The 19,425-nt window shown below is 48.1% G+C and overlaps 1 protein-coding gene and 1 long non-coding RNA gene across 7 annotated transcripts in view; one reads left to right on the plus strand and one right to left on the minus strand.

Moving 5' to 3' along the window:
* Nucleotides 1-19,425, plus strand: part of LOC140410244 (uncharacterized) — an 857,189-nt gene that overhangs the window by 596,842 nt on the left and 240,922 nt on the right. The gene's annotated exons all lie outside the window — the stretch shown is intronic.
* The window catches only part of LOC140410237 (NACHT, LRR and PYD domains-containing protein 3-like), a 91,611-nt gene continuing 88,732 nt past the window's right edge, over nucleotides 16,547-19,425 (minus strand). For all 6 annotated transcript variants that reach the window (XM_072498196.1, XM_072498197.1, XM_072498192.1 and 3 more), the window contains one exon: nucleotides 16,547-19,354. In XM_072498196.1, the coding sequence (XP_072354297.1) occupies nucleotides 19,246-19,354 (109 nt within the window). In that variant the 3' untranslated portion in view covers nucleotides 16,547-19,245. The remainder of the gene's footprint in view (nucleotides 19,355-19,425) is intronic.

Genomic DNA, 19,425 nt, shown 5'->3' on the forward strand with positions numbered 1-19,425 from the left:
TCTATTCACTGGGAAACAGCAGAAACTTGGGACAAGGTGGGGGAGGGGAAATCTGGCGGGGAGTTGCACTGTCAAAAAAGAAGGCTGGAGCCAAGAACTCAGACATTTTTATCATGAGGAAGAGTGATGGAAACAAGCCTGCGTGCAGCAAGGGTGCCAGGAATAGAACGAGGGCCTGGTGAGACTGACTGGCTCTATGGCGAGAGGGGAGAGGATAATGCATTCTTCTGGTGTCACGTAAGGGAACAAGTTGAAGATCTGAGGGGTGGACGGTACTCTAGATTATAAAAGTGAGCAGAAAGTGAGTGTGAAATGAAATGAAAATCGCTTATTGTCACAAGTAGGCTTCAAATGAAGTTACTGTGAAAAGCCCCTAGTCGCCACATTCCGGCACCTGTTCGAGGAGGCTGGTACGGGAAGTGTAATGTGAAACACAGCGTCTTTATCGATTCCACACACTCTTCCATCTTGACACTCTTCACCGATTTTCTGTCATCCCATTCCCATGACTCTCCTCTTATTCTCCCCTCTCATCCCCTTCTCTCCCTATCAAACCCCTCCCCACTGGTCTATCTCTGAGGAAAGGTGGCTCTCCCTCTGGAAGTTTGGAATTTGGCACATTTAGCCCATCCCCTCCCCCTACTCTCCTCCAAGCTCATCACAGATAAACAGAGATGCCCTCAAACCGTCCAAAGGGCTGAACAGACGGTAACAATAATAGAGGCCAGGAGAGGGAAGCCAGGTTGACAGACACGCGGTGCTAGATAGAGCTGGACAGAGCTAACCGATCCGGGTCACTGACCCTCACGCCGGACCACCCATCCATGTCAGTGGATGGAGCTCCTAACACAGGAGATCCTAAAGCACAAGGTTGCAATCAAACTGCAAGTGATGGTGACAGGGAAAGCGACGGTCGAAGATGCCCTGGCCTCCTACAGGGAGGCGCTGGGAAAAATGGAGTGGTGATTGTAGGCACACAAAGTGCCGGTACATGAACTCTAAAAGGCAGCGACTGACCGAGGCGACCGAATCGCCTCATTGGAATTGGAGGGAGCGAAGTTGGTAGTGACCCAGGGAACGCTCAAGGGAATTGTGGAGGACTAGGAGAACCCATCGCAGCCCCAAAACCTCAACATTGTGGGCTGGCCGGTGGGTATTGAGAGCAGAAACCTCAAGGTTCTGCTGGACAAGCCCCCAGAAATAGACAGGGCCCAGAAATCACTCCAGTGAAGGCCAAAAGCAGAGGCGAAACCATGTGTCACCATTGCCAACTTACACCAGCACCAAGACATACAGCGGATCCTGAACTGGGAAAGAGATGGGAAGGGCACTCGATCCGTGTACTTCAGGACTTTAGGGCAGACCTGGCCAAAGGCTAGACTGTATTTAACACAGTTAAGGCAGTCCTGTAAAATGTAAGGCAGGGTTTGGGATGTTGGTGCCCATCCAGTCTAAGGGTAACCTTCCAGGGTAAGAACATGATTTTACTACACCAGCTGAAGCAGATGAGCTTGTGTGTAAGCATGCACTGGAAAAGCAGCAGCAACAACAATGACAACGAACATCAAGGAATATTCGCGCAGGATAAAATTGCTTTCAAACCTATGTAAGTCCATGGAAAGAGGGGGTGAAGGTGCAGAAAGGTGAAGAAACGAGAGAGGAAGTGTGTGTGTGTGTGGGGGGGGGGGGGGGGGGGGTGAGAGGGTGGAAAGCAGCCGGCAGATGGAGGTAGAGAGCACTCTGGGGGCTGGGGGCAACTCCCCACCAGCGAGCAGGCTAGCACAGGGAAGTATGGAGTGGTGGTGTGGCGTTGGCACAGCTCCAGACGGGGAGGGCCTGGTAGAAGAGGGGATAAAACTCAAGCCAGGGGGGACAGGACGGTGGGAAAACGGGGGGGGGGGGGGGGGGGGCGAGGGGGTCAGAAGAAGGCCCACGGGGAGGGAGAGACAAGAGGGGCAGGCAGACCCAGGGTGGAAATGGGCGGGGGGAGGGATAAGAGCACAATGTTGGTTACAGAAAGTAGCGCCTGGTGACAACAGTAACAAGGGCTTCAAGAATGGTCATCTTGGATAGCTCCTGGACAAAGGGAAACCCTGGACTACAGTTGCACATCCGTGAGGTACGGGGAACAGAAACCCCACATCAGTATAGCCACCTAGAACGTCAGGGAACTTAACATCCCGCTGAAACAATCCAGAGTCTTTGCCCATCTGAAAGCCTGAAGGCCGATGTCATCGTCCTCCAACAGACATACCTGCGGGAGAACGACGACTGAGGGTAAGAAAGGGCTGGGTCGGACAGACGGACCAGTCATGCTGAAGGAGGAAGGCGATGGGATGGCCATACTGCTCAGTAGGAGGATAGCATTCATGGCGACAGAGACGGTTACAGACCCAGGGGGATGGTATGTAATGGCTACCGGTGTAATGGAAGGGACACCAGTCGTGAATTTAATTGTGTCCGCCCAACTGGGACAACACGGACTTTATTAAGAAAACCATTGCAGTAATCCACGACTTAGTCTCCCACCGACTCACTATGGCATGGGGATTGGGGGACTTTAGCTGCACACACGGCCCACGCAAAGACAGATCCAGCCCCAAATCGGTGAAACAGTCAACCATGGTGAGGGGACTAAATGCCTTTCAGCACTCGATGGGGACAGTGGATACATACAGGTTAGGGGACAGACAGTTGTCCTCCTTCTCCCAGGTCCACTGATTCTACATCGGGATCAACTTCTTCGTAAATGGGGAAATCGGTGCTCCCAGGGACAGTCGGAGTGGAGTACTCTGGAATAGTAATCTCTGACCACACTGCACACTGCCTGGCTGTGAGGTTGTAGACGGACCGGGCTTAACGCCCCCACGGGGGCTGGCAAGCCCCTCCTCACCGACAAGGTGTTCTGTGAGCGGTAATCACAAGCCATCGACAGTTAAGGAACTTGCAACCAGAACATGGAGGTCTCACCCTTCACCTTCTGGGAGGCACTGAAGGCAGTGATAAGAGGGGAGATTATTGCACTTAAAACAGGAAGGAGCGGGTGGCAAGGCCTAGACGACTGACTCCATACTGGAGCTGGATTGGCGATAGTCTATGATATTGACCGTGGAACTACGTGCGAAGAGGAAAAAGCTACAAATGGACTTTGACCTGCTCTCCACTGGGAAAACAGTGCACCAACTCTGCCTGCATTGGGGCAGGTTTTACGAGCATGGAGATAAGGCCTGCTAGCTCACCAGCTGAGAAAGTAGGCAGCCATGAGGGAAATAATTCAGGTGGAAGATCGGAACGGCCAACCAGTCAGCACCAGAGGCCAATGAAGCCTTTGCGACCTTCTACAGAGTACTTCACACACCTCGGAGACCCCGGAGGGAGACTCGATGATAAAGCAGTTTCTCCATGGACTGGACATGCTGGTCATGGGAGAGGACAGGAGACGGGGCCTGGAAGCATCGTTAGAACTGGGGGAAGTCATGGAGTGCATCAACTCCGTGCAGGCGAGGAAGGCGCCAGGACTTGAAGGATCCCCGGCGGACCTCGACAAAACATTTGCGCCAGCACTGGCCCTGCACCTGCGGGAGATGTTCGCTGACTCGCTGTGTAGGGGAACCCGACCACCAACGCTGGTTCAGGCCTAATCCTCCAAAAAGACAAAAATCCAATGGAGTGTGGGTCATAAAGACACATCTCACTCCTTAATACTGACACCAAGATCCTGGCAAAGACTCTGGCGGGGCAGGTGAGATGTGCGTAGCAGAGGTAGTCACGGATGATCAGGTGGGCTTTGTCAAAGGCAGGCAGCGAACAGCGAAGCAACCAAAAACAGAACGGGTCAGAACGGAAGAGAGCACGATATCCCTCAGAGAACTGATCATGACCGCACTCCGATTCCCTCCCAGCCACACACTCAAAAGGCCCACTTTTGTCGTTGCCACACTTTGAACCTGGAACCAAATGCTACATCACTTCGGTCTGACTGAGACGTGCACCATGGCGCCCATCTGCAAAAACCACAAGTTCACCCCCGCCTCAATGGACGCTGCCTTCAAAAGGTGGAGACAGGATATGGGGACATTGATAGAGACATGTGCACAGAGGGCATAGTGGCTCGAGGGAAGCTTACAGACAAATTCCAGCTCCCGAAAGGGAACAAACTCAGATATAACCAAGTCCAAAACCTCTTCCGCAAGGAACCGGAGTCATTCCCCTAGATACTGGGACGCACACTACTGGACAGGTTACTGACTGCGGATGAACTAGGGGAGGGGAACCATGTGGACATGTACGGACCTGCTGGAGGAGGTCCAGCTACCACTCCACAACAGCTTTTCTCTCTGCGTAAGCCACTTCTTTCTGTATCTGTCTCGATCACCTTGCCACCTCGATTTCTGAACACTGTATGACAGGCCCTGCAGTCTGATGCTCCCCACGTATAATAGTAAAAACTACAATGGTTGTAAAATTCTTGTAAATGCCTGTCTGGGTCTTATCTTGTTGTGCAAAGTATGTTATGAAATGTTAAGACCCTAATAAAAATTCATTTAAAATATACATGTATATTGAGTTAGATTCCATTTTTTCAAAGATATTTTATTGCAAACATACCCAATATCAACAAAAACAGCCCAACAAGACAGCATTTTAATCCTTTTAATCCTCCCCTCCATCCTCCCCGCCCCCCCAACCCGCCAGAAACAGTTCTTCAAAGAAAGTCGTGAAAGGTCTCCACAATACTTCAGTACCCTCTTCTGAACCCCTTTGAGCAAACGTAATCTTCTGCAGAATGAGGAAGTAGAACAAGTCCCCCAGCCAAGTCACCACTCCCGGTGGTGCATCCGACCTCCAGTTCAAAAGGATCCTTTGCTGGGAGATCAGAGAGGCGAAGGCCACAACATCGGCCCCCTTCCCCAAACATTGCCACCATAGGGTCCGGCGTGACCTCAGCCCCCACTATCCCGGATAATGTCTGGAACAGTGCCTCCGAAAATCTCTCCAACTTCTCACCAGTCCCAAAGCATGCGAACATGATTCATCGTTCCTGCCTGAAACTCCTCTCACCCATCTGTCACCCCCTGGAAGAACCCACTCACCCTAGCCCCAGTCATCTGTACCCTGTCCACCACTTTGAACTGAATTAAGCTAATTCTTGCACAGGAGAGAGTTCACTCGCCGCATCGCCTCACACCAGAGACCCCATCCTATCTCCCTCCCCAGCTCCTCCTCCCACTTATGCTCTATTCTTAGCACCATTGTCTTGCCCAGATCTCCCAACCACCCATATCTGTCCCCAATCCTGCCCTCTCCCAAGTCATCAGGGAGCAGCAGTTGCTCCAATAACGTGTACCCTGGTACTTGGGGGAACATCAGGAAATCCTTTTTTGCGAAGTCTCGTACCTAACCTCACTTCCCCTCGGTAACACAAACCTCTTCCGCAGCTCATCCAGTGCAGCAAACTTCCCCTCCGAGAACATATTCCTAACCCGCTCCAGCTCCTCCTCCCTGCACTTCCCATACATCCCACCGGCTTAAACCTCTGTTTCCCACTGTTATGGGCCAGGATTTAGAGAACCCCAAAGTGTGGGCCAGGGTTTAGAGAATCCCACAGTGGATCATGGAGTTCACCTGACCCATAACTTTTAATAGATTGTTATGGGGAGCACATGGGCCCACTTACAGGTGTGATGCAAGAGAACTAAAAGTATGTTTAAACAGAAAAAAACATGTTTATTTATGAAACCAGTTAACACTTTATAAACCCACAGTAAATGTCTTAACAACTATCAACACCAATCCTCCCTACAGATACAATATTCTATAAGTAACCCTTAATCTTTCCTTGCAACATCCACAAGACAAAAGACCCTTTTTAACACAGCGATCGGGTTTAAATTCTCTACTGAGAGCAGTTATCACTTTGAAATCATCCAAATGGTCTGGAGACAGTCTTTAGATTGCACAGAGATCATTATGCAGCTGTTTGCTTTTTCTGCAGCTATCCAGCTCTCAAAACTAAAACTAAAAACACCCTGTAGCTGCCTGCTCAAAGCGAAAGTGAGACATACAGCCCAACTCCACCCACACTCTGACATCACTGCAGCTATCTGACAAACACCCATTTCTTAAAGGTACACCCACTACAGCTATTCGATAAACACCCATTTCTTAAAGGTACTTGCACATGACACCCACACAGTGGCGTCAACACCAACATTTTAGCCAACGCAAAATGACTCCCAAACTGGTTCCACATCCTAACAGTCGAGTCCACCGCCGGACTCCCCGAATACTTCCCCGGGGCCAACGGCGACGGGGCTGTCACCAGGGCCATCAAACTAGAACCCCTGCAGGATCCATCCTGCTACCTAATCCACTCTGCCATCTCCTCGTCCCACCAACACCTCACCTTCTCCACATTCGCAGTCCAGTAATAATACATCAGGGTCTGGAGAGCCAACCATCTTTTCTGCCTTTGTCAGAGCCCTCTTCGCACTCGGTACCTTCCCCGCCCATACAAACTCCTAAATCAATGCCTTCACCCTACGGAAAAAGGCCTCAAGGAGAAAGATCGGGAGGGTCTGAAAGACAAACATGAACCTTGGCAACACATTCATCTTTTCCACCTGCACACCCCTTGCCAACGTCAAGTGTAAATCTTGAAATCCACCTTAATGTCTTCCACTAACCCTGTCAAGGTCCACCTGTGCATCATCGCCCATTCATACATTACCTGAATCCCCAAATACCTGAACCACACTCTTGCCACCTTGAATGGTCTCATCCCCAAATTGGCCCTGCCCAGCCACATTCACTGGAAACACTTGGCTCTTTGTTCAACATACAACTGGAGAAGGCCATTAATCTCTCCAACAGGTCCATAATTCTGCCCATACTTTCCAACGCTTCCGACTCAAACTGCATGCAGTGACACCCGGTGCTCCCTACCTCCTCGCAATCTCTCATCACTCAGCTGACCCCTGAAGGGCCATCACCAAGGGCTCAGTCATCTACGCAAATAACAATAGTGAGAGAGGGAACTCCTGTCTCATTCCGCTATATAACTCAAAATAGTACCAATTTGTCTCATTCGTGTACACACGAGTCACAGGGGACACATACAAAAGACGAACCCATGCCACAAAATTCAGCCCAAACCTACCCAGAATTGTAAGCAGATACCTCCACGCTCCCCGATCAAAAGCCTTCTCCGCATCCATGGATACAATAACCTCACGTGCTGACCCCGCTGATGGAGTGTAATTACATTCAGCAGCCCCCTAATGTTACTGGAGAGCTGTCTACCCATCACAAAGCCCGTTTGATCTTCAGAGACTATCTCCGGCAAACTACATGCCAACACCTTCACCAGTACTTTCATGTACGTGTTCAACAAAGAAATGGGTCTCTGGGACCCACACTCCAGTGGGTCCTTCCCACTTTTCAGGATGAACGAGATCGATGCCTGAGATACCATTGCTGGCGACTCATCCTTCCCCACTGCCTCACTGAACAGCCCCAACAAGTGGGGCGGGAGCAACTCGTGTCGCAAAACGCTTGTAAAACTCTGCCAGGAAGTTGTCTGTCCCCATGGGCAACTCCACACAGTGGGTGCCGCCGAGTATGTTCTATCTAAGCTCAACTATGTTGCCTAGTAGCCATTGTTGCTCCTCCCTTGTCCTCCTATCCCTATGAGCCTTAAACAAAATAAGATCACCTCGGGCCACCGCCTTCCAAGCTTCTGAGAACGTGGCTGCCGACACCTCCCCATTCTGATTCATCTCCACCTAGTTCTTAATCGTCACTCTCACCTTCTTACAAAACGCCTTGTCTGCCAGAAGTCCGGAATCCAACCGCCATCCCAGCCTCTCTGACCTGTCCCAAACTAAGCCTCACATCCAACCAATGTGGCGCACGATCTGAGATCCCAATTCCCGTATATTCCTCTAACACTGCACTCATAGAACATGGAACATTACAGCGCAGTACAGGCCCTTCGGCCCTCGATGTTGCGCCGACCTGTGAAACCACTCTAAAGCCCATCTATACTATTCCCTTATCGTCCATATGTCTATCCAATGACCATTTGAATGCTCTTAGTGTTGACGAGTCCACTACTGTTGCAGGCAGGGCACTCCACGCCCTTACTATCTGAGTAAAGAACCTACCTCTGACATCTGTCCTATATCTATCTCCCCTCAATTTAAAGCTATGCCCCTCGTGCTAGACATCACCATCCGAGGAAAAAGGCTCTCACTGACCACCCTATCCAATCCTCTGATCATCTTGTATGCCTCAATTAAGTCACCTCTTAACCTTCTTCTCTCTAATGAAAACAGCCTCAAGTCCCTCAGCCTTTCCTCATAAGATCTTCCCTCCATACCAGACAACATTCTGGTAAATCTCCTCTGCACCCTTTCCAATGCTTCCACATCCTTCCTATAATGCGGCGACAAGAATTGCACGCAATACTCCAAATGCGGCCGCACCAGAGTTTTGTACAGCTGCAACATGACCTCATGGCTCCGAAACTCAATCTCTCTACCAATAAAAGATAACACACCGTACGCCTTCTTAACAACCCTCTCAACCTGGGTGGCTACTTTTAGGGATCTATGTACATGAACACCGAGATGTCTCTGCTCATCCATCCGAGATCTCTCTGCCAAGAATCTTAGCATTAGCCCAGTACTCTATCTTCCTGTTATTCCTTCCAAAATAAATCACCTCACACGTTTCTGCATTAAACTCCATTTGCCACCCCTCAGCCCAGCGCTGCAGCTTATCTATGTCCCTCTGTAACTTGTAACATCCTTCTGCACTGCCCATAACTCCACCGACTTTAGAGTCATCTGCAAATTTACTCACCCATCCTTCTACGCCCTCGTCCAGGTCATTTATAAAAATGACAAACAGCAGTGGCCCCAAAACAGATCCTTGTGGTACACCACTAGTAACTGGACTCCAGTCTGAACATTTCCCATCAACCACCACCCTTTGTCTTCTTCCAGCTAGCCAATTTCTGATCCAAACTGCTAAATCACCCTGAATCCCATGCCTCTGTATTTTCTGCAGTAGCCTACCGTGGGGAACCTTATCAAATGCTTTAATGAAATCCATATACACCACATCAACTGCTTTACCCTCATCCACCTGTTTGGTCACCTTCTCAAAAGAACTCAATAAGGTTTGTGAGGCACGACCTACCCTTCACAAAACCATGTTGACTATCTCTAATCAAATTATTCCTTTCCAGATGATTATACATCCTATCTCTTATAAACCTTTCCAAGATTTTGCCCACAACAGAAGTAAGGCTCACTGGTCTATAGTTACCGGGGTTGTCTCTACTCCCCTTCTTGAACAAGGGGACATTTGCTATCCTCCAGTCTTCTGGCACTATTCCTGTAGACAAAGATGACTTAAAGATCAAAGCCAAAGGCTCAACAATCTCCTCCCTAGCTTCCCAGAGAATCCTAGGATAAATTCCATCCGGCCCAGGGGAGTTATCTATTTTCACACTTTCCAGAATTGCTAACACCTCCTCCTTATGGACCTCAAGCCCTTCTAGTCTCGTAGCCTGAATCTCAGTATTCTCCTCGACAACATTGTCTTTTTCCTGTGTGAATACTGATGAAAAATATTCATTTAGCACCTCTCCTATCTCCTCGGACTCCAAGCACAACTTCCCACTACTGTCCTTGACTGGCCCTACTCTTACCCTCGTCATTCGTTTATTCCTGACATATCTATAGAAAGCTTTAGGGTTATCCTTGATCCTACCTGCCAAAGACTTCGCATGTCCACTCCTGGCTCTTCTTAGCTCTCTCTTTAGGTTCTTCCTAGCTAACTTGTAACTCTCGAACGCCCTAACTGAACCTTCATGTCTCATCTTTACATAAGCCTCCTTCTTCCTCTTGACAAGTGTTTTGACTGCTTTAGTAAACCACGGTTTCCTTGCTCGACCACTTCCTCCCTGCCTGACAGGTACATACTTATCAAGGACACGCAGTAGCTGTTCCTTGAACAAGCTCCACATTTCCATTGTGCCCATCCCCTGCAGTTTTCCTCTCCATCCGATGCATCCTAAGTCTTGCCTCATCGCATCATAATTGCCTTTCCCCCAGATATAACACTTGCCCTGCGGTATATACCTACCCCTTTCCATCACTAATGTAAACTTAATCGAATTGTGGTCACTATCACCAAAGTGCTCACCTACCTCCAAATCTAACACCTGTCCTAGTTCATTACCCAGTACCAAATCCAATATGGCCTCACCTCTCGTCAGCCTATCTACATACTGTGTCAGGAAACCCTCCTGCACACATTGGACAAAAACAGACCCATCTAAAGTACTCGAACTATAGCGTTTCTAGTCAATATTTGGAAAGTTAAAGACCCCCATAACAACTACCCTGTTGCTTTCGCTCCTATCCAGAATCATCTTTGCAATCCTTTCCTCTACATCTCTGGAACTTTTCGGAGGCCTATAGGGTGACCTCTCCTTTCCTGCTTCTAACCTCAGCCCATACTACCTCAGTAAACGAGTCCTCATCAAACGTCTTTTCTGCCACCATAATACTGTCCTTGACTAACAATGCCACCCCCCCTCTTTTACCACCTTCCCTGAGCTCACTGAAATATTTAAACCCCGGCACCTGCAACAACCATTCCTGTACCTGCTCTATCCATGTCTCCGAAATGGCCACAACATCGAAGTCCCAGGTACCAACCCATGCCGCAAGTTCACCCACATTATTCCGGATGCTCCTGGCATTGAAGACACACTTTAAACCACATTCCTGCCTGCCGGTACACTCCTGCAACTTTGAAACCTTACTCATGACCTCACTACTCTCAACCTCCTGTATACTGGAGCTACAATTCAGGTTCCCAAGCCCCTGCTGAACTAGTTTAAACCCTCCCGAAGAGCATTAGCAAATTTCCCCCCAGGATATTGGTACCCCTCTGGTCCAGGTGTAGACCATCCCGTTTGTAGAGGTCCCACCGACCCCAGAACGAGCCCCAATTATCCAGAAATCTGAAACCCTCCCTCCTGCACCATCCCTGTAGCCACGTGTTCAACTCCTCTCTCTCCCTATTCCTCGTCTCGCTAGCACGTGGCACGGGTAACAACCCAGAGATAACAACTCTGTTTGTCCTAGATCTAAGTTTCCACCCTAGCTCCCTGAATTCCTGCGATACATCCTTATTCCTTATCCCTTTTCCTACCTATGTCGTTGGTACCTATGTGGACCACGACTTGGGGCTCTTCACACCTCCACCCTAACCCCACATAACCTTGTTAGACACTAAGGGCAATTGATGTGGTTGATCTGAAATCTAACTCCAGACTTTGGGTGGGGGCTGTGGAGTGAGTGTTACTGTTCTGATGATGCCACCTTCAAACATAGTGTTTCTGAGATGTCTGCCTTTTTTTGCATAACTCAGTTAGACATAGGCATAGAATTTACAGTGCAGAAGGAGGTCATTTGGCCCATCGGGTCTGCACCGACCCTTGGAAAGAAAACTTCACACCTCCACCCTAACCCCACATAACCTTGTTAGACACTAAGGGCAATTTAGCATGACCAGTCCACCTAACCTACGCATCTTTGGACTGTGGGACACGCAGACACGGGGAGAATGTGCAAACTCCACACAGATAGTGACCCAAGCCGGGAATCGAACCTGGGACCCAACTGTGCTAACCACTGTGCTACCTATGATTGCTTTATTGTTCTCCTTCTTCTTAGGAAGCCCTTCAGTGTCAAATTAACTCGCTTCCACCCTGATTCATTGTGAACTCAGATGGTTGATAATGCCAATGCAAGATTTGCAGACTCGATCACACATGGGTTGCAGGCGATGATTGGGGTGTCAGATAAATGAGTTGTTTGAAGATTTTTGCTCTCTTTCTGTCACCTTGAATTTGCCTCTGCATATTCCTGAGGAAGTCTCTCGATGTGTTCAATGCGTTTCCAAATGAACTTTCTCCATTTTAGTTGGTTACTACACAGCAGAGATTCCCATGAGTTAGGGGATATATTTGACCTCTTTAGGGATGTTTTGATGACATCCCTAAAGTGTGACTGAGTTCCGAATAGAGCCATTGATTTGGTAAACTGGAATCAGATAGAGGAATGACATACCCTGTCCAGTGCAACTGGCTTAAGTTAGGAGGATTCGACTAGTGGTGTCTCCAAGGGATCTGCACTGCAGCTTCAACTTTTCACTGTCATAGCAGGGTTTTTCAAAATGTGGGTCATGGACGGGTGCCAGAAGGCAGTGATCGGTGTAGCCATCTGGGATGGCCACTTTCAGAATACAAAATGGACGCTTGCAAAGAATATAGGGAACTGTGGACAATGCTAGAAAACAAGCAGGCACAGAGCCTGAATGCATATTTGGGACACAGCTCCCAGACGGAATTGAAACTATAGGTCAATTAGCACATCTCCGGGAACAAAGGAAAGACACTCAAGCAACCGATACTATTACAGACATCCCGGCGCCAGTTCCCCAACCGAAAAGCACAAACAAAGCCAGGCCAACGGCCACCAAGGACACGCCCAGCCATCAGGGCAACCACCCCTTTATTGGTCAAAATAGATAACAGTGATCGAGAAGCGGCCTAATTAATTGGGGCCAAGTTTAAGGCCCGCCTAAAAGCGCACAAAGCCCCTCCAAGTATAAGAAGGAACCCCCACGAGAGATTCGCTCTCTTGGACTTGGCTCTCAAAGCGGAGAGACCCATCCACCAGCATCACCAGAAGCAAGTAAATTCAAGGTCAACGCTCGCTACCAGACAGACGACCTTAGCTGTTCTCCTGTACCCCTTCGAACCCAACAGCCTCAGATCCGAACAACGGCCATTGTTCCTCTGACTGAGTGGGCGCCCGAAGTTAAGTATAGGCGTTAGCGTTAGAGGTAGTTTAGTTTGTAGTACTTTGTGCATGTGTAGATCTTACTGCGTGTGTAAATAAATAGTATTGACTTTGAACTAACTAACTGGTGTATTGGCTCTTTGATCAGTATTCGGGTCGAACCTCGTGGCGGTATCAAGAGATACCTGGCGACTCTAAGGCATAAACATAAATAGGATTAAGGAAGGCGACCATATTAACCGCCATATTTATAATCAGATAAATATCGCAACATCAGTCGCAGCATTTCCAATCACAGGAGAAGTGACCAATGGCTGCTACTGGTAATTTTATTGAGAATGGCGGGGCCACCGCCTTTTAAATAAGAAGGAAATGAGGCGAGTTGGAGTCTTCCCACCAAAAGCGGCAGCAGTGAGCAGGCCATGCGCCCTGCAAGTACACTTGACGTCAAGCATCCAGTACGTACGTGTTTTTGACACCAAATCGCGGAGGAGAGATTCTCCCATTTTCTAGCTGATGGGAAGCAAAGATGACAGAGAAGCTGAATCATTTTCTCACAAGAGACAGCCAGTGACAGAAATAGACAGTGTACCTCATGGCCAGGATCTCACCGCTGAATCTGCTGGAGAGAGCTGCTCAAGAGAGTACAGGGCAGTGCAATGTTATCTCTGTGCCAGAGCCTCTGGCTAACAGTTTACAAAGAAGAAACTTAACACGGGAACAAAACAGTATTGCTGTAATTTTTCTCTTTCCCACAAAATAATCGGAGGTGTCTCAGGCACAGAATGATCGCTTCGAGAGCACAACTTCAGAGATAGACCTCCGGAGCTGACTCTGCTCAACACATGGAATCAAGTACAATTTATACAGAGTGCGGTCATGTAGGCAATAATATCATTTACATTGGATCATGCCTTTTCCCGAACCTGCGGCGGAGTGTGGTGACTCGGGGATTTGCACAGTAATTTCATTGCAGTATTAATGTAAGCCTACTTGTGACACTAATAAAGATTATGTCTGTTTTAAATTTTACATTAAACAAGTTACATATGTGTACCCAGGCAGACTGAGTGGTATATACCCTTCATTTTTCTTTGTATCCTTCCCCATTTGGTGCCAAACCTGATCGATGTGTCTGGTCCTGAGACCGAGTTCGAACACCTTTCTGTTGATTGCTGTAGGTTGTGTCATAAGAACAACTGTTTAAGGTCACGAGGTTAACTGGAACATGTTGTTTAACGCTTATGCTGACTGCTGCAGATTGTGCCCCAGATAGGCTTTTCCTAGAACCCCGACAGTGCAGAAGGAGGCCATTCGGTCCATTGGGTCTGTCCCAGCTCTTGGAAAGAGCACCCTTTTTGAGCCCAGGTCTCCTATTCCCATAACCTCACCTAACCTGCACATCTTACACTAAGGGGCAAGTTATCTTGGCTGATCAACGTAACCTGCACATCTTAAGACTGTAAGAAGAAACCAGACCACGTGGAGGAAACCGGCGCAGACACGAGGAGAAAGTGCAAACCCTATTCAAGTCCCAAGGCCAGAATCAAACCCAGGTCCCTGGCTCTGTGAGGCAGCAGTGCTAACCGCTCTGCCACCATGCCGTCCCTGTGAGAGCTATCCTCACAGTCGAGAAACTGTCTATGTTTTACCTCCCAGATTAGCTCCAGAAGTGAACGCTGCCTCATATTGTTCAGCTGAATTGTCCTATATCCAGTTCCCATTGAGTCAGCGTTAACCTCATCAACCCTCAGTTCAAATCCCCACACACTCCTGTGTGAATGATTTAATCCTTTCCTGTCAAAACCTCAAAGGACAAGTCAGATAACAAATCATCCAATGGCACTGTTTAATTGACCCAATATCACAATTATCATAACTTAAAAATAGAATATACAAACAATCAGTAAAAATAGTTGTAGACAGGGTCATCCAGTAACATTAATAACAGAATTTTTAGGGAGGTGGATAGCACAATGAATAAGGGGGGTTGTCAGCTCAGTCTGTCACCATCAGAAACCATTTACTAGATCAATGATTATCAAACTATGGTTTAGTTCAGTGTCTGAGATTACTGCAGATTGGGGAGATTCATTTAGTATCAACTATTGAGGAATCTAATTAATCCATTCAGTATTCTGTCTGTCTAATACTGTTGATTAGAGGCTTGGTTTGTCTTGGAATTTTGCCCAAAGTGGTGGGCCGTGAATTTTGTACTCAGCCCGATTCTCTTTTCCATTGACTGTTGCTTCCACCGATGAGGTGTTAATCCATGGTTAACACCTCACCTTGCTGTCACCTCGCCAACACCTTGTTGGCTCAAGTGCAAAGATGTGCAGGTTAGTTGGATTGGCCATGCTAAATTGTCCCTTAGTGTCCAGTGTGTAGGTTAGATTAAAGGGTTATAGGAATAGGACGGGGATGTGGGCTAGGTTCGGGTCCTCTTTCAGATGCTCGGTGCTAACTCAATGGGCTGAATGGCCTCCTTCTGCACTGTCTGGGTTTTCTGATTCTATGAAGTGAATACAACAGATCCCATCCGCTCCAACACAAGGAGATATGGAGAGTTCCCCAGTGTCTGCAAGGACATTTATCCCTCAACTTGCTGCTCTGGTGAGAAACTGGCATTAGCAATCGGCAGCCTCACAGAAACCTTTCAATTTGCAGTCCAAGGATGCCAGTTGTGGGTGTCACTGGTAAAGTCACTAATTGTCTACTCAAAATGCTCGGAGATGTTGCTGTTGAGCTATTTTATTCATGGAATTTCATGAAGGGCCCGTCTCAACCATGCCCCTCGTCTGAGGTGTGGTGATCCTCAGGTTAAATCACCAGCAGTCAGCTCCCCCCCTTCAAAGGGAAAAGCAGCCTATGGTCACCTGGGACTATAACAACCTTATCAAAGAAAAAAAAAATGCACAACATTAGAAACTTACAGCCTTCTATATGAATAAGGATGAAAGTGAAATTGGTGGAAACGTCATCCCCATTCAGCCGCTGGCAATGCCCAGGCAGCAGCATTGACTGTCAGAAACATATCAGTCTCTCTGTGGAGGGTCCCAGTCAGTCAGAGTTGACATCTGCACTGCTGAGATGGAGCATAGGAACGTAGAAAATAGAAGCAGGAGGAGGCCATTTGGCCCATCGAGTCTGCACCGGCCTCTGGAAAGAGCACCCCACTCAAGCCCATGCCTCCCGCACCCCTCTACCCCCGCCCCGTAGCCTATTAACCCCACGTAACATTTTGGACAGTATGGGGCAATTTCGGTTGCCACCTAACCTGCACATCTTTGAACGGTGGGAGGCATCACACAGACAAAGGAAGAACGTACAAACTCCACACAGACAGTCACCCGAGGCCAGAATTGAACCTGGGACCCTGGAGCAGTGAGGCAGCCGTGCTAACCACTGTGCCGCCCTTTAACTTGTTGATGTAACTTTTTGATAAAACTAAGTAGATTTCTAGGGCATTTCACAGGCAGCTAACATAACAGTCAATCACATTGGAGAGGGTCTGCAGTCAACAGTTTCTATTTAAAATCCAGTTTCTATTGAACCAAATTAAAATTCTCAAACTGTCATTTGAACAGTCAGTCTGGATTGACAGTCCAACATCGTAGCCAATACACCCCCCCCCCCCCCCGCCGATAACAGAAATCTACTCCATTAAACAATCATTTATTTCATTGCAATTTGGGAGTCAGTGGTCACACATCACAACAAAAGTATGTGACAGATGCTATAAAATTATTTCTATTCCTGCTCTTTCTAGGATATAAATCTTAATTCCTCTTTACTGTATGTTGATTAATTTGATATCTTTAGGGTGATATTTACATTTAGCCATGGAGTCTTATCCCTCTGCTCTTTGATCTGTCAGTCTGTGATCCCAGGTGATATCAAAGACCGAGTCATCTTTCTTGCGTGATATTGTTATTTGAACTTGGTCATTGCTGATTACAAATTGTTGGTACCTTTCCCTAACTTTTGAAGTCTGATAAATCCAGTGAAACTTCACCATGTATTATACCAGAATGAGGAGAGAATAAACAAACTGTATATGATGGTGGGGAATGTAAAATAAAGCAGGAAATAATGTAATGTACAGCAGGTCCATCAGTATCTGTAGAAACATACATGGAAAATAGAAGCAGGAAGAGGCCATTCGGCCCTTCGAACCTGCTCCGCCATTCATTACGATCATGGCTGATCATCAAGTTCAATTCCCTGATTCCGCCTTCCCCCATATCCCTTGATCTCTTTAGCCCAAGGGCCAAATCTAATTCCTTCTTGAAATTACACAACGTTTTGGCCTCAACTACTCTCTGTGGTAGTGAATTCCACAGATTCACCACTCTCTGGGTGAAGAAATTTCTTCAGAAAAGATTTATCCCTTATCCTCAAACTATGACCCGTGATTCTGGACTCCCCCACCATCGGCAACATTCTTTCTGAATCTACCCGTTAGAATTTTATAAATTTCTATCATATCCCCTCCCCCCATCTAAACTCTAATGAATATAATCCTAACCAACTTAGTCCCACCATCCCAGGAATCAGCCTGGTAAATATTTGCTACACTCTCTCCACAGCAAGAACATCCTTCCTCAGATAAGGACACCAAAACTGCACACAATACAAAACAGAATCAATACAACAGAATTACATCCTAAGGAACCTGACCCAGAACAGCAAACTATCTTTTCTCTGTTTAAATGCTGCTGATCCTGCTCTGTGTTTAGACCACAACTATCCCCGCAACTACACGTTGACCTGACTACACCTCACTTCCCCCGACTCGGCTATCCTTCCCACCATCTGACTACACTCCACCCCCCACTAAACCCCAACCCGACTAAATCCCCCCTCCAAACAATGATGAAAGCCCGAACAGACTACCCCACAGACACGCTGGTTACGCTCCCGCATTAGGCCCACAGTGGTTCAGACTGTGAGTTCCTATATAGACCATGTCCATTTACTGCAATGTACTTTACACTGGGTCACTCAACTTGCTAAACTTATTTATTTGACAATTACAGGCCTGTGTGTCATTCCAGTTGTTTAGAAACTTGCCCTTCGGTGTGTACACGACCGCAATATCAATAGGGCAGAGTCTGCATTAAATACTATGAGCTGGATTCCCCATTGCCCGACGCAGATATCATAATCGGTGAATGGGCAGAGAACCGATTCCGGAATCGGGGCCGGTTTGACGGCGGTTTGCGATTCTCCGCCCCCTCCAAACCGGCGTGACGTGCACCGCACCCAATCGCAAGGCTGTTGACGCCTCACTCGAAATGCTCCACCCCCAACGGGCCGAATTCCCAATGACGCGGGACACGTGGTCTCAGCTAACGTGTCGGCTGCGGACTGTGTCCAGCGCCGCCACACTCGCCGGGATCCGTGCTGCTGGCCGGAGGGCACCTGCTAGGGCTGAGGGGACTGGCGGGGGTGCCAGGGGGTGGGCTGTGGGACTGCGGTTTGCGGGTTAGGTTACGCACACGGCTGGCGTCGTGTTGTACGGCGTGACCGGTGCAAGTCGTCAGCCGTGCGCATGCGCGGCCCGGGACCCGGCCACTCTGTGGCCGTTTAAAAAAAAAAAATTTTGAGTACCCAATTCATTTTTTCTAATTAAGGGGCAATTTAGTGTGGCCAATCCACCTACCCTGCACATCTTTGGCCTGTGGGGTGAAACCCACGCAGACACGGGGAGAATGTGAAAACTCCACAAGGACAGTGATCCAGAGTCAGGATCGAACCTGGGCTCTCGGCGCCATTGATGGCCATTTATGGCAAGATCTGCAGGACTTTCACTCGGTGCCAGTGCTAGCGCCTTACTGGTACTGGAATCGGTGAGGGGTCGGCGCCAAATCTCCTGTCGTGAAAGTTGACACATTTTACCCCAGCGTCAGCACTTCGTCTCCAGAACAGAGAATCCAGTCCATTGTTTCAAAAACTGTTGTTTTCTTACTTAGGGAGACAGAAAAGCATTGCGGTTTTCCATCTAACTTCCTTGTTAAAAGATCTGATGAAACATCCGCATGCACCGAGTGTTTGTCCCTATTTGCCAGTGGGATCTATCCCAGCTGAACACACTCTGCCCCCATCCTGAACCCACGCAGCTTCACTTCCCAGCAGGATCACTGCAAACTGAGGCGGAGTCTGGTGACCCTGTTGCTGGGCCTCTGATGTCACAATGGGAGATGACCCTCACTCAGCTGGAAACTGGGAAACGGCCAATAGGATTTCAACCTGGAGCCCGGCCGGTTAAAGGGGAGGGACAGGGAATCAGAGAAAAATGTTCAAAGAATCAGAGCGAGGATGTCTGTAAATTGAAATGTTCAGAGAATCAGATCAGTCATGTTGCTAAATTGGAATATTCACATGTCACACATAGTCTAGGTCGGAATTCCTGCAGCGACTCCAACTGTCTTTTTCCATTTGGACTGAACCGATTGCTCACGAGCCTGAAACAGATTAAATATATAGATTAAACAGCAGTGCAAATAGCTGGAGACTGTAGTTAATATCTCAATAA

This window comes from Scyliorhinus torazame, chromosome 4 (genome assembly GCF_047496885.1).
Source record: "Scyliorhinus torazame isolate Kashiwa2021f chromosome 4, sScyTor2.1, whole genome shotgun sequence".
NCBI lineage: Eukaryota > Metazoa > Chordata > Chondrichthyes > Carcharhiniformes > Scyliorhinidae > Scyliorhinus > Scyliorhinus torazame.